This window comes from Drosophila pseudoobscura, chromosome X, assembly GCF_009870125.1.
Source record: "Drosophila pseudoobscura strain MV-25-SWS-2005 chromosome X, UCI_Dpse_MV25, whole genome shotgun sequence".
Taxonomy (NCBI): Eukaryota; Metazoa; Arthropoda; class Insecta; order Diptera; family Drosophilidae; genus Drosophila; species Drosophila pseudoobscura.
The window spans coordinates 9719900-9736126 of record NC_046683.1 but is presented as its reverse complement, the minus strand read 5'-3'; the positions used below and the strand labels follow the sequence as shown (position 1 = coordinate 9736126).

Below are 16227 nucleotides of genomic sequence, written 5' to 3'. Positions count from 1 at the left end.
TTAATTTAAAGAATATTTGAAAATACTTTGATTGGCAATGGAAGCGGCGGGGAGAGTGAGATTAGCGATAAGGATATTCTTCTGTGATCCATCGGAATGTACGAAATCGTTTATGAAGGATCATTTGCTATTCTTCAGTGGGGATTACTTATGATTTTTCATAAAATAAACTCCAATCGAAGATTAGGAAAAATTAAATGTATTCTGTATCTAGATCTTTCGCGGCATAGATCTGAAAAGATAACCAAGTTTAAGAGAGATTATATTCCATGCTTCTTTGTGTGCCAAAGGGACCGAACCCTCGTCACCCGTTCGTATAACTTTAATCCACAAATGTATACTCAAAAAAGATCTTCAATTGTACCAACATTAGTATATATATTAGACACCTCAATCACCCTCGATCAATCAGTATATGATCATCGTTAGTTTCTGAAGATTATAATTCTTAATGTGGCAAACAATATCTGCAATTCATAGAACAAGAAAGGATATCAAGTGTATCCCTAATTAAAGAGCCCGAATAGTGTTCAAGATATACGGTTTCTCTGCATAGATCCCAAGAACCGGTAGGTTTCTGAGTGAGCGTAACTAATTGATTCGCAGAACAAGAATGCAAATCGTTTGTATCTCTAAGTGGATGATCCTCAAGCGGGACAAAGGCAGGCCCAGAAATTTCTCATACCCGAGAAGAAGGTCTCGATAAGACCAGCAATCCTCAAAATGTTGCATGTTGGTGCTTTTCCCTTTACCAGTAACTCCCCTTTCAGACCTCTTTTGTTTCAACTTAACTAACATTTATATTTATCAATCAACGTGTAGGTCAGCATCACACATAATATATGATAGGTGTAGTTGTAACCACTAAGTACAGTATTCATAGTCTTATTTATAGAGTGAATATATATATATTATAAAACGCAAAATAAAAACAAAAAGAAATGTGAAAAAAAATGAAAAAAAAATGAAAAAAAAATGCCAAAAAAAGATAAATTATGAAAAAAAATGACTAAATGAAAGAGTACATGATATGGTGGTGGGATATGATGGGAATTTTTCATATGTTAAGGGGTAATACAATTATGTATATATACACATATATATATATTGTATCTTGTATATTTTATCTTAGGTATCTTTAAGTACGGCCTGCAACTATACCGTATGCTCAATCAACGTAATACTATGCTCACACACAGAGAAACACACAGAGACACACTCGATCTTAAATAACATCTAGGTAGGGTCCCAGGGCCAAGAGTAGTACCACTGGGTATGGATGGATGGATGGATGGATGGATGGATGTGTGGATGTGTGAATGGCCAAGTAGTTTCAGTTCCGACGAGAGAGAGAGTGAGTTTAAACACATTTTAGAATAGGATCGGCCGGACATCACTGACCCAGCCCCTTCGACGGTCGCTTCAGGATGCGACGGACAATCGATTCCGTGAGCCAGAGGAGCAGGGCCATAGCGGTGAGGAAATTGATGGAATGAATGGTGGCGGCATAGCCAAAGGCCTCCGTGATAATGCCTGCAAGTAGAACGACACACAAATCAGAGAAGTTCTGAATAGAGAGAGAGCATTATGTATGATCCTGGAGACTTACCCAAAAGAGGGCCCATGGCAAAGGAGAACATTGTATTGAAGATCAGCTGGAGACCCGAGGCGGCGGGCAAGCGGTTGAGCGGCACATAGCTGGGAATGATCAGGGGCGAGAAAATGGTGCGGAAACCCTTGCCGAAGCCGATCAGCAAGAACACACCGATCATCACCTCGTAGGAGTTGGTGAAGGCCACAACCACACGGCCGACGGCAATGCAGAGGATCCCGAAGGCGAACAGCACCCGGTTGTCGAGCTTCACCTTCTCGAGGGCCAGTGGGGCCAGGAATCGCACGGAGATGTCCATGCAGGCCAGCAGGGACATCACCAGGGAGATCTGTGTGTCCGAATACCCGAAGCTATTCAGAATAAAGGGCGTCAGCACCGAGAAGTTCATCTCGCCGAACATCATGATGCTCATGCCAACGGCCAGATTCACGAAGGTGAAGTCGCGCAGCAGGTCCAGATCGAAGAACTTGCTGACCTTCTGGAAGAAGGTCAAGCGGCTCATGGCCTCATCCTCCTCGGCCTGCAGGGCCTGGTCGTCCATCTGCTCCAGTCGCATGGCCTCGGCGGTCTTCTGCAGCAGGGCCTTGTCCTCGGCGCAGGTGCATCGCAGCAGCTCCTCCTGGCCGCTCTTCGAGTAGACGCTCGTCTTGCTGGTATACCGCTCCTGGTCCTCGCGCTCCCGATTGAAGTAGTTCGGCTTATAGAGGCCCTGCTCTTGCGTCTCGTCTCCCGTCCGGCTCGTCTCCAGGCGTTCGAGATTCTCGCGGCTGCGCGACGACACCTGTCGCATCAGCTCTCTCCGCGTGCGATAGCGTGCGCCACCCGTCCCCTGATCCGCGGTGAGCGACAGCTTCGAGCCGAACCACCCGTCGTTGGCGCGGGCCAGCATGGGGGTTCCCGGTTCTGTGATCTCGTAGCCCGGGCGCTCCGGATCGTCCACATTGAAGAGGTACTGCGAGGAGAAGATGCCACGCTTGGCACGCTTCTGGTACTGACAGTACTTGCACTCGTAGTCGATCCAGGGATCGCTGCCGGGCGTCAGCAGATTCCCATTGGCCTCCGCCGTCTCGGGATGATCCTTGGCCGAGTCCAGTCCTTCGGTGGACGCGGTCTTTGGCTTTTTCACATGCCGCAGCACCGGCTGCAGGGTCAAGGCGCACAGTACGGCATTCATGGCGATGCCGGAGTAGATCAAAATGGTGCCCTGTGCCCCGTAAAAGCCCAACAGCCAGGTGGACACATACGGAAAGAAGATGGGCCCCAGTCCCGTGATGGTCCAGGAGAAGCCGGTGGCACGACGACGCCTCTGCTTGAAGTAGGTGTTGACGGCCAGCGAGGTGGCAGCCATGGCCAGACCCAGGCCAATGCCATATATCGCCGACAGGCAGACGATGTACTGCCAGAAGGTGGTGCAGAAGGCCGTCAGAAAGATGCCCGAAAAGCCCAGGATCGTGCCCGTGAGGGCCACCTGACGGAACGTGAAGCGCCTGAACATGGCTCCATTGACGATACCTGCCAAAGGCACACAAATATATTCATGATACTCGATCTCAGATGGCTACCACTCACCGACTAGTGAGGACACGGCCATCACCACATTCACAATTGTTGTCGTCTGTTTGGCATCGAATCCCAGGCCATGCATCCGCACTCTGTAGATCAAGCCGTACTGCTGCAGGGCCGGGAACAAGAAGAACTGTAATTGAAAAAGAAATTGATGTCCCTCAAATGTTCATCGAATGTATATCAACTTCAATTCCACATACGTTATTCAGTCCGGCCGCCAGGCACACCACCCAGCCCCAGCCGCCATCGGGTGCCACAAAATCCGGGCCCAAATCGCTCTTGTCCCGCCGCTTGGGCTTCTTTGGTTTCGTCGTAACATTGTACACATTCGTGTGATTCTTGTCTGTTAAATTTGATTTGTCCATGGCCTGAAAGAGATCAAGAAAAATCATTTAGTTTTGAGAGATCTTAACGTTCATCACAAAAGATCTACTCTATCCAGTGGCGCGTCCTGCAGCAGTGCCCCTTGGCTGTATTTCTATTGCTCAAACATCATCACTTGATCACCATTAAAGATCTACTATAATATACAGTATCGTTATCCTTTGATGTCGCGCGTCATGCAACAGCGCTACTCGGCTTGGGCCACTTGATGGTTTATTTATGATAACACCTTTCGGTTTAACATTTAGCACGTCATGCAGAAGCGCCCCTTGGTTGTTTCCTTCACGATTATTCTGTACTTCAAAGATATCTTTCTCTATCTCGTTCTCCCAGAACTGCCACACCTTCAAGACGACCCCTTAAACGTCTAGCAATCTGAGATTTGTCTAACAAATTTCTCTCCAATACCATTGCCGTTACCATTCCTTATCCTATAGTCCAAGTCGCTGTCAGTGTTTTTCCAAAAAACTATCATTAGCCCACACCATTATTGGCATTATCACATACTCGTATGTATGTATTTTCGCTGGTATCTGCGTATCTATAGCCCCGTCGATGAGGGCACACCTTTAATGGAGCAGGAGGTGGAGCTGTCGCTGTCGCTGTTGCTGTCGCTGTTGCTGTTGCTATTGGCAAGGTGTGGAAGGAGCAAAGATAATTCTCTAATTGCTAATTGGGATTGACGCAGAGAGGCTCCATCATAATGGAGAGACCAGACCGACAATCATCATTATTATAGGGTCTATCGAGTGACTCTCATCATAGATACAATATTTCCTATTAATGGGTGCGACATCGTCGAGCGATTGCCGCTATTTATTTGGTATGCAAGCCACGAGGGAGAGCTCCTCTTTCCAATTTGAATCGATGCAAAATGGAAATCACTTAGCGGGTGGGGTGTGGGCTGTGTGTGTGTGCCTGTGTGTGCCCCAAAGAGTTGCACGAGCTGCAGCACAGACCGGATTGGATCGATGCACTGAAATGCGGCAAAGCGAGACTCCACCAAGAACGATCGAGAGATGGTTGTCATCGTTCGGTTCTTGCGATAATCAAAAGACAACTTGTGCCCCCCTTGCCCCTTTTGTGGCATGCCGCGTTTATTTATGCATCGATAATGCGAGGACAAAGCCGGTGCACTGCTGCACTGGTGTCTTCATTCAGACACTGCTCCTCCATGTGTCTGTGTGTCTGGGCTTTCTGTGTCCGTGTGTTGCCATTGAACTTCATCGGAGCGTGCCATAAATTGACGCCCCGTCCGTCTGGAACTCGAACAGAGACTGCGACTGCCGGTACGGGGTCGGGATCGGGATCAGAAGGGGTAGCACAACGATGGCACTTAGCAGTCGTCCCCCCTCCAAAATTAAGCGATCGATCAACAGAGAGGAAAGCGTTCAAAAAAAATAAATGCAACGAAGCCGAAGCTTCAAACACACTGAAAATTTTAGTGGATTATAAATATTTTCAGCTTTCATTATCGTATGTTCTCATGCAGTGACTTTTGATAGGTAGATCCGTCTTTATTCCTTCACTTTTGATAGGTGGTGTATCCTTTCTGTATGTACCCGGCCAAACAGGTCACGCTTCATGCAGGTAGCGCCTCTCGGTCCATCCTAGCAACAACTGACTACTGATTGGGATCCATAGAATATATCGAACAGAATTCTCTTAAGAATTGTGTGTTGAGCAGACACTCTATGGCTACGAAAGGTATTCCGCTCGGCCACAGATCCGAATGCCAGCTCTCTCGCAGCGACACTGCTCTCGCTCTCTTCGTTACACATTTGTTTGTATTTTCTTTGAGGACTGAATGCTCCAGTCCATTCATGAATTCATTCCATACTCTATGGCAGGGTATTCCCAAGCAAAACTTTCGCTTAAAGACGCAGTCGCACTCTGAGATCGTTTCAACGCGAGAGCCGAGAGTCGAGAGCCGAGAGCCGAGAGTCATGGGTGCGATCTATCCGTCGATCCAGCTGCCCAGCTCTCCAGCCATCCATCCATCGACCACGACATTCCGGTTTCGATGCCAACGGAGAGCTCCGGCTATCGCGACGGTTTCCGCAATTTGTCGTCATTGCTTTCTTATGATTTTAGTTGTATTTGTTTGTTGTATCTTGTATTGTGTATTGCGTGTGTGTGTGTGTTTTTGCACAGTCATGCCGCGTGGGCAACAAATTTTGTGTGTTTTAGAAAAGCAAACACTCACGATGTCGGGGCAGCGGAGAGGAAGCAGAGCTCAGAGCAAGTGCGATGATAAAGCCCTCCCCAATCAATGGGATTTCGAAATTGCGAATCGAATATGTTTTTGTGGAATTTCACAATATTTTGAAGAGGGTATTCTCAGATAAGTTAAGCGTATTCCGTTTCCAAATTAGTCTCATAAATAGTAGAATGTACTAGTAGCAGGGGGGAATGTACTAAATAGGGATGTCCCAAGGAGGATTACGACCCAGAACAAAGAGCCCAGCACGGGAATGAGTTTATCTTTTGTACGATAGCAAAAGGTAACAATTGCCACTGCCATTGCCCCATGCCACAAAAGGCAAAATTCTAGGCAAATACTCTGCAATTTTCGCATTGCTTTCTCTCTCTCTCTCTCGAGATAAGACTCAATCGGCCCACAGGAAAGAAATCAGGAAAGAAGCACGATGCGTTGACCCTTATCTATCGGACGAGTCGAGTGTTTGGCCATTAGGGGCGGCAGATGACTCATTAGTTTGAGCGGATAGATAAATGTGACGGGCGGGACGGGCACACAGGCGGCACTATTGATTACGATCGACGCTCTACCGCTCTGTCGGCTGTTCGTTGTCGTATCTCTGGAGCCATAAGACAAATAGTAGAATGAACAAAACACTTGTACCTTTTGAAGTTCACAATGCACATGTGTCCGATGTCCGATGCGATGTACAACAGGTGCAGCCTAATGGTTGGACAAGCACCGGAACATGCCCCATGCCCCCAAACCATACTATACGATACTATACGATACGATACGATACGATGTGTAGGGGTTTTCATCTCGCTCTCTCACTCAATTGGCCTCTAATTGAGATTAATCGTTGTTGAAATACACACTACGTATACGTTGTACGTCTCCGTCTACGTCTACGTCTATGAGGAGAGGAGGCGTCGGGTCCAACGAATTGTTGTCGCGCTGATCGTTTCATTTCACAAGCAGAAACAGGGACTTCAATTAAATTGTGTCAATGAGAATTGATTAAGGCCCACAGATATAGCGGAGAGCGGTAATTGATTCGCGCCGGCGGCTAATTGGTAGAACGCGGGGTGGCGCCGCGTGGCCCTCCCCACCAGCCCGCTGCCCCCACTGGTCTATCTCTCTCTCTCTCATAGTATAGAGTATACTGTACTGTATGATCAGCTGAAAGTTTTTGTGTGCATTGAGCAAGAGTTCAAAGAGCGGCAGATCTTTCACACAAAGAGAGAGGGAGAGAGAGCGAGAGAGCAGAGCATTTGTCTACGATCTATTGAGAGGGAATACGTTTAATATTTACGATCATGGAAATTGCAAAACTCTCAAATACTGTGATAAAACCAAATCTTTCCATAGACAAAAGCAATCATTAGTTGGTTCTAGAACCCCACAGCTATCCTCAGATCTTAGCCTCTGGGGATGCCTAGATTTAGTTTGGGTTTGGGTTCTAGTATGTCGGTTAGAATTGCAATCATTTTTCAAAGGAAAACTTCCAAGGGAAACCCTGTTGTACGATGTGTGATTCATTTCTATATTCCAGAGATGGCGCCTTCTAAACATTCCCAAAAAAAAAACCATCGTAAAACCAAAAAAGGGAACCCTATTTGCATGGCAGGGCATGGGATGGTTCTGGTGTTTGGTTTTTGGTTTTTGGTTTTCGGATTCATTCCGTCTATAGGTAGTAGTCGTGGCGTCATGCCTGGTTTGTTGTTAAGAGAGAGACGACTACGAATGGGGCTATTTATACACCCAAAAGAGTGGGCCCATGGACTTGGACAGAGTTATCATTCACTGTGTAGGCTGTGGGGCTCACAACTCCGTCTCTCACAATTGCATCCAGAGATTATGGACAACGTGTTCTGGCATGGGCTTTGTATGGGATATTTTTAGTAGCATTTCATTTCATTTCAATGATTGTTATTGCCCTGCTCTGGCCACAAAATAATCCCAACAGCCGACACATTCTCACATGTGCCTGTCTCTCTGTCTGTCTGTCGATCTCTCTGGGAATGGAATATGGGATATGCCTGTCGTATGTGGTATGTGAATGAAGATCATTCCCAATGTCAATCCCATGTCCATGCCGCCTTGCATACAATTCGGTTCTATTCTAGTTCATTTGGTTATTTCTTTCTTCGGTTTCGAATAAACTCACGTACTCCCGACGTTGCACTTCCATTCGACTTAAGTGGGCTGTGCGGCGGTCGGAGGGCCTAAGTGCCTTCTGTGAAGTGAAACACTATACTGCCGGCAGTCCCCTGTACCCAGAAATGCACTCGAACGTACCTCTGACTCTCCGACTCTCTGCCTTTTCTTATTCCCAATTCTAATGGCAATTGCTCTAGCTCCAAAAAAAGAAAAAACCAACAAAAAAGAAAATGCTAATTCCACTTGGGTGTGCGCTTCTGACACATGATCTCTCTCGCTCTCGCTCTGTCTCTGTCTCTGGGAATAGTGGGAGTTCTTCAATCAATTAGTCAAACTATCCATCTGCCCCATAGAAAGAGAGAGAGAGAGAGAGAGAGAGAGCTCTGGGCTGTTCTGTCTGGGCCAAGAGCTTATCGCCTGCATTTGTGATTCCATCGGGAGGAGGGGCCTTTGGACCGTGGGTCTTTATCGATTGCATAATCCCAGCGAACAGGGCGCTTCCATTATACGATAATCATCAGCACGTAAGCAGCTTAAAACTGTTGATTCAATTCACAACAAAACAAAATAAAAACGCAACACACACAACAAACAAATTCTCAAATCTGTCTACAATTTTCCATTTCCCATTTGCACATTGCACGTAACATTTACCGACTTTAGTACATCAAAAAACAAAAATAAAATAAAACACACATTAAATACCAGACGGAGCGTGGCCCCCGATTCCCCGATTCTCCGATTTTCATTGTTCGCAACAGGTTATCTCTGGCGGGGAGTCAAATACGAAAATACGAAAATCCGCACAAACATTTCCCCATCTGGGGGGCTCTGTGTGGCGAGGGCTCTTTGAGTCTGAGCTGCTCTGAACTGCTTTGCCAGTCCGTTGTCTGTGCTGACAGCTCTACTTTATGCCCCTCGGGGGCAGCATCTTCCTCCAGCGGCACAAGCTGACAGCCCAGAACCTTGGCCAGCTGACATCTAGGGGTGTTGCCTCGGACTCTTGATGCCGCAAACTATTTAGGCTCTAAGTATTCGCCTTCTACAGATGTGCAACACGATTTCAGAGCTCCGATAGAACTCCTCTTCCTCCGGTGAGGCAGTGTTGAAGAACTAGGAAAGATTTCTGTAATTCTGGCGATCGTTTTAGAAGGAAAGCATTTTCGTGTAAATTTTGCCTTTGTTTTATAGAAGCTTGGATTTTGTATATATCTTAGGCCTTTAACGGTCTTTCACTTGTATGAGGGATACCCCAATATTTTCTCGAATTTCGTTGAATGTTTCCAATCATAACCCCAATTTTCTACCATAAAAGCTACAAACCTGCACAAATATCAATGAAAATGTATGGAGATTTTGTTGAATGGCCACAAATTCATTAAAAACAAATCACTTTTTAATTGGATTCCCTCGTATCTTGTAACGACATCTCGTTGACACTCCCTCGATCACGCTTAAAAAAATCTATATGTATTGTGTGTCTGCACGGATGACGCACTCCCGCTGGAAATCGCGGGGTCCACCCACAATTGGGCGCCCGATTTTAATGCATTTACCGTCAGCTCCAGCCCCCGGACTCCCTATAGAGCCCACGAGGCGCCCTCGAGGACAGCAAAAAAAAAAAAAAATAACATCACGTAAAAAAAAACAAGTCGAAAAGGGAATTATAATTCGATTTGGTGAATATTTTCAGCACACAGCGGCTGCAAGGATGGAGGAAAACTCAATTTGCTTTCCGGAACCAGATCGTAATGCTGGTAAATGTGGGGACTCCACGACACACGGTGGATACTGAAGGTTTAAGTTAGCTGGACTTGTCGATTGTGGGTGGATGTGAGGACAGACAGCAGGAGTACCCACACCCACACCCACACCCGTGCCCACACCCGTAGCCGTCCGTCTGCCTGTCTGTTTGACACTTTCTTCATTCTGATTTTTGACATTTGTTGCTTTGCTTTTTGAAAACTTACGGTAATCGGTTATTTGTTGTTCAAATCGTTTGTAACTGTCGATTATCACACGGTTCACGGTTTAGCAGATGCTTGATTGAGGGAGCTGCTAATTTTCACACGTTTGTTTGTTGTTTGTTTGAGTTCGGAGAACTGTTAGAGAAGTGCACGGGAACAAAAAAGAGCACACTTGAGCGAGCGGTGGCTGGGCTTAGTGCCAGTCCCACAGTAAGAGAGCGGTTAAAAAACACTTGTACACTGGTTTGACGCTTTGATTGCGGCAGTTGAGTGGCCCGTTCGGGTTGGGAGAAGAGAACACACCGCGTATGTGTTATACACAACGTCGCGGCTCAGCTGTTCGAACTGTAATACAAAAACAGAAAACTCTTTCACTGCCACCAGCACCGTCACCATCACCAGCAGCGGCAGCAGCAGCAGCAGCAGCAGCAGCAGCAGCGGCAGCACTGCTTCGGTTCGGGAATCGTGCGCTCGGTCTGCGTGCTCGGCTAAGTCTCTGTGCGTGCGTGTGTGTGCGTTTTCGCGTGTGTGGGTTGTTCACTGTTATGCGTCCAGCAGTCGACTTACTTGGCCGCCTGCTGCGGTCGCCTTTATAGCATTTTTCTATAGCAACGCGAGTCTAAGTAAAAGCAGCAGAGCGAGCGGGAGCGGGCTACTGATAGCGAGAGTGAGTGCTCAAGTGCGAGCGAGGGCGAGAGTGATAGCGCCTGCTGTTGCCTGTTGCCTGATGCCTGTCTGCCTGCCTGCCTGTTGCGTGGGCCGCGTAGGCAGCAGCGCAGCCAGGAGGAGTCGGGACGAAAAATGCAGCAGACTGCAGCAGCAGAGGCAGCGCAGCAGCAGCAGCGACCGAAGACCATTTAGACATGCCAATTAGCATTGACCGAGCGGAAGCTGTGCTCTCTATCCCTCTCTGGCTCTCGCAGGCGCTTAGCGCGTTAACAGTGGGCTTCTGCTGCTAACATTATCATCGTGACTCCGGCAATAATGCGAGAAGCTGAATGAGAGAGCTGACTTTGATTTAGCCGCTCGCTGGGACCACAGATATTCTTGGCCAACTGTTGCCTCTAGTGTGGCCCGCACAGCGCATGGGGTTCAAAGGTCGGCTCGGACAGCCAGCAGGTCACTAATTGGCCGCTAGACGACGAGACCCTCAAGACAGACGCCGGCATAGCTCCTCCATTTGATTGATGTGCTGGACAGCAGCTCGACAGCTCTCTTTCCCTACCGATTCAGAGACGAAGACCAAGTCATGACTTGGTCCTGCGGCATTTCCGTGCTGCTGTGTTGGGGTAAACCACAATTTACGATTTTTCAGGTAACAGTACCATTAACCGTGCAGCCGCCATAAAATATTATTGCAGATTTTCCCAAACAAAAACTGTTCTTGGTAATTTGTTACGAAATTTCCTCAGAGTTTATTGCATCACAGAGAATCCCACTGGATATCCCACTGTCATTAGCACGCTTGGTTGTATCTCTGGTCGGGCCGCCATAAATCAGTTGATGAAATGCCATCAATCAAATGCCTAGATCCTGGCACTCTCCACTGGCCATCAATCAAATCAATTCGCGAATTGCAAGCAAATTAATCAAGCTAATTATCGAGCTAATGAGTCATGCATCATGCCGCAGGCATCATGCAACTAGCGAACTTGCACCACTGTGCACCAGGGCCACTCTCGCTGGCTCACTCTCTCTTTGGCCCTGTCTCGCTCGCTCTCCCGCCAAGAACTCCTTGACAGACGATTGAGAACTTTGGCTGGTTTACCGTTCGTTCTTACCACTCGCCCACAGCCACACAGCCACACACCCACACAGGGACACATTCTCTGGTGCCCGTGCGAGTATCAATGTCAAGCAAACACAGCCGCCCAGACCTGCCCTCTCTCCCCACTACCCACTACCCCCCACTCCCCACTCAACAGCCAGCAGCCAGAGCTCTCTCTCTGTCACTCGCTCCCTCTCTGTCTGACGCTCTGACAACAGGTGGTTGCGGTTTCGCATTTGCCTAGTCGCACACTCTTTCCGTCTCTGTTGTTGACAGCGGTGCGGGGCGGAGTGGGAGCAGGAGGTCGGCCGGTATCGGTCTCGGTCACTGGATGAGAGGAGCACGGATAGAGGGGGATCAGTGGAGAAGGAGGAAGTGCAGGCAATTACAATATTTTCATAGCAAATATGAAAAGCGACACACGACATACGAATCGAACAAGATTCAAGATTCTGGGGGCAATTATTGCAAAATTAGTGTACAGTCGACACAGTCGCACACGCACATGCACGGAGGGAGGGAGCCCACGGATACACGGCTACACGGCTACACGGACACCGGGCGGAGCTACACGCTTACGTAGGTACGTGCGAGTGCGACTATATAGAAATCGAATAAATTATCATTTAATTCAGCATGATGAGACATCGCAAACATAGGAAAACAAATTCATTTTAAGCCAATGACTTGGCAACTTTTATGTCGTTCTCTCCGGAGTTTTTATTTTATTTCTGATACACTTCTTAGTCAAGGGTATCATGAAATCCATATCGAATATGTATAAGAAGATAATGCAACTTAAAGTTTCATATGAAAGTATCACAGGTTTCTAGCCTGTTGAAAAGTAAGTCTTTCGTAGTAAAACTTTCTTATTTTTAAAGAGCATTAAACCAAAAGCAATACAAATCTACAATCGCGTTTAGCGTTAAGAATTTAGTTAGTATTTCATCGTTCCAAAATGACTTACCTTTTTAGTTCCATACTTCTCCATAGCCGCCGACCAAAAGATTGTAGGAAATCGAACAAGAAAAATCCTTTATTTTTTCGGCAATCAAATCTGAACATTAGATATCCGATAGATAGAGTGTCATGTGGCTCGGTCCGCACAGCCGTTGATTCTTTCTTGTTTACTGTTGAAACTGCTACGAAAAAGCACAGAAAAAATACTGGTATCGTCTGTATCTGTGCTTTGAATGGGGCTGGTTCCCCGTCTCCACCACCAACTCTGGGGCCGGGGGGGCCGGGTGGGGCCAGGCCAGGCGCCCAGGTCCGCCCAGTAGTAGTACGGAGCTTGCGTGTTTTTTGTTATTTGTTTTAATTTGCTTTGATGTTTTTACTACCCTAGGCGTGGTGCCCCATCATGGGGCGTATGGAGCGTGCGTCTGTTTTTGTGACTAACCAAATATTATTCCATCTAATTGCGGCGAAAGTTCTTGGGATATGCTTTTCCAACTGATTATCGATTATGGCTGACACTTTCGCCGCCCTCCCCCCATCATTGTGATATGCAGGTCATTCCCGAGTCGTATACTGGTTGGCCAAGAAGGCCTTACCGACCCGCCCCCCCTTGCCCGCCTTAGTAGCCGGCAAAGGCAACAACTTGTTGAACTTCAATTCATATAATTTCCTACTCCCAGCATTTGATAACAGAAGGCGATCGTCGATAGACAATAGAACAAATACTGTTCTTTAGCCTGTTGTGCTCTGTAGATTATTATATCAGTTTCGTGACGTTTTGAAATTCAAATGAAGTGTACAGCAGGCTGCCCTTCGAAGACTGCTCCCAGATCTCTAGGAATATTTCAGTTCGTAGGAATAGCCGCATATTTAGATGGTCGGGAACTGTCCAATTTGTCTAGGCAAATATTAGCCCAAAGATTAGACGACTCCAACTGACGAATCCCCAAAAAAAAGTACCCACCGCTGCACTATCTTTATTATCCCAGAGATAGTTTGAGTTGCGTATCATAAATCCAGCGCCACCAGCAAATTTCTCATACGTTAAATATTTACGGCAGTAATTTGCGGCGAGCACTTTGCACCACAAAATGCGTCACTCAGCCTCGAAAAGCGAAACAGTTTTCGCGTTTTCGCGTTTTAGTTTCGGGTTAACAGTGATTCTAGACTTTCGTTTGGGGCACAAATGCGATTGACTCACTCGGCAGTCATTTGGAGCGATTACGACTTGGTTTTGGCCATTAATGGCACTCGCTTCAAGGGGAGCTAAGGGTATATTTTTGGAGATATGTATGGGTTATAGAGCGACCCAAAGCACATGCTTTGGGACTTCAAACAAACTTGAAATCGCATCTATTTTCCTTGATCTTTGCTTTGCAAACAAATTGCAAAATCTAAAACAAAGTCATCGTGAACCCAATTATCGCATGAAATATTGAACAATTACGGTTGGAAAGGTATTGGATCGTTCGGTCTTATCAAGTGGAACCGCGATGGCATAAAAAGTCGCTTCCTTTTGGCCTAGCAAATCAGAATGAAATGTGAACTTCTAATAAATAGTCGCCACTCATCGTGATAGTGGATCGTACTGATACTCGGGAAACACACTCACAATTTGTATGACAAAAATTCTTATAAATTATAACACACCCATGCTGGCAATGCAAATCGATTGAGATCTCAATGGAATTCGACAACAAGTGCCCTACGAAAAATGATCCAGCAAGAACGACAAGTGGAACCGGCTCTGAAGATTCTTCCCATTGAAAGGAGTACAATCCTTAACAGATTCTCCACAAGCATTGATCCTTCTTCATAATTGAATTGAATGACTTATTCAGTGTTGAACAGTGTTTCGATGTGTGTTTGATTATCCTTGCCAAGGGATTGGATATCACCCCAAGACCTCATCGGTGGAGTTCTGCACAATTCTGCCTGCCCCTCGAAAGAATGCCCGCTTAATGAAATTCCCTTTCAGCATGGTATCGACGACCACATCCACATCCACTCTGATCGGGTCGGGTCGGGTATATCTCAATGTACACAGCCGAGAACAGAACGGGGCAAGACAATCCAATTTGGCCAAGCATTTATGCAAATATCTTGAACTGCAACAACATGTTTGTGGTGTCCAAACATCGCCAGGGCCTGTTGCTGTCTTTAGCGCTATGGCATGGACATATTTGCGGTTAGTTTATTGACCGACTTCAGGCCCAGCACAGCACAGCCGGCACATAGCCAGGGAGAGAGAAAGAGCATTTACTGGTTAACTGGTAACCGGTTCCCACCCAGCACCACTCTGTCCCTCTCTCACACTCAGAGATATTCCTCCAGCCCATTCGATCTGGGGACTGACTGCGGCTGACGCTGACACTAGAGGTGGAGGTGGAGGTGGAGTTGGAGGGTGGCCAGGCCACAGGGCGCTGGAGCTGGGGCTGGGGCTGGAGCTGTGCCTCTCTCAAGCTAATTTCGCCACATTGTCACATACTTTGCTCAACCGCCAACTGAAGAAGGGGTCTCCAGCTGCACGCCCCACGACCGGCCCCATGCTATCCAATTACCAGCGATGGCATGACACATCATCGCCTTGGAGCCAACGGGGGACAGTCCATATCAAAGCGATTATCAATGGCAAAATATATGTACACCAAAACTTGGATCACTTCAAAGCCCACTCCACAAAATGGCACGGCACTGATTCTTTAGAGATTACTTGGAGCACCCCAACTGGTGAAATTCGAAGAAAATTGTATCTCGCTTTTAGCAACAGATAAGTCTCAATTAATGAACTTCTTGTTCATTCAGAGAACACTCTACCAGAGGGCGCTACCATTTCTAGAAGAATTTTGTTGAGCATTTCATGCCTCAAGTTTGCCTGCACAATTTCTTTTCCGATAATTAGGAAATTGTTTGATTGATGGTGGAAAAATAATTTCGATGATGATATACGTGAAGAAATATGTGCAAATACCCTGGTACTATAAGGTGTCGTTGTTCCTTGAATCTGGACGAAAATGTGCATCTGAAATATAACTAGGTTTAAGGATGTTGTTTATCTTTTGAGGCTGTACTCACCCCAACGATCCAAGCGGAGTCCAAAGAGCATAAGAGATGGTCTTTTGGTGATGCAGAATATAATGTAATACCTGAAAGGCTGTACAATATGTAGATGTTGATTACATTTTCCCATTCTTTGGGTTATAAGAATGACAAGCCATCGAATCTAAGATCTTTTTGATATACGTGAAGAAAAATGTGCAAATACCCTGGTATAAGGTGTTTTTGTTCCTTGAATCTGGATGTGCATCTGAAATATAAATAGGTTTAAGGATGTTGTTCATCTTTCGAGGCTCTACTCACCCAAGCGATTCAAGTTGAGTCCAAAGAGCATAGGAGATGGTCTTTTGGTGATGCAGAATATAATGTAATACCTGAAAGGCTGTACAATATGTAGATGTTGATTACATTTTCCCATTCTTTGGGTTATAAGAATGACAAGCAATCGGATCTTAGATCTTTTCTCCAGTAAAACCCACTACCCTGAACAATCCAGTATACCCCTTGAGTGGATATTTTTCAAATTTGCAGAATCAGTGAAAAGGCGTTTGGA

General features: G+C 46.5%; 1 protein-coding gene across 1 annotated transcript; it reads right to left on the bottom strand.

The window, feature by feature from the left end:
* Positions 1-773: 773 nt before the first annotated feature.
* Positions 774-10465, bottom strand: out (outsiders). The gene is made up of 5 exons (XM_001354970.4): positions 9896-10465; positions 3379-3546; positions 3182-3308; positions 1610-3124; positions 774-1533 (listed from the first exon to the last, which is right to left on the bottom strand). The coding sequence occupies exons 2-5, from the start codon at positions 3541-3543 to the stop codon at positions 1394-1396; spliced, it is 1947 nt and encodes a 648-aa protein (XP_001355006.1). The 5' UTR covers positions 3544-3546; positions 9896-10465; the 3' UTR covers positions 774-1393.
* Between the last annotated feature and the right edge of the window lie 5762 nt (positions 10466-16227).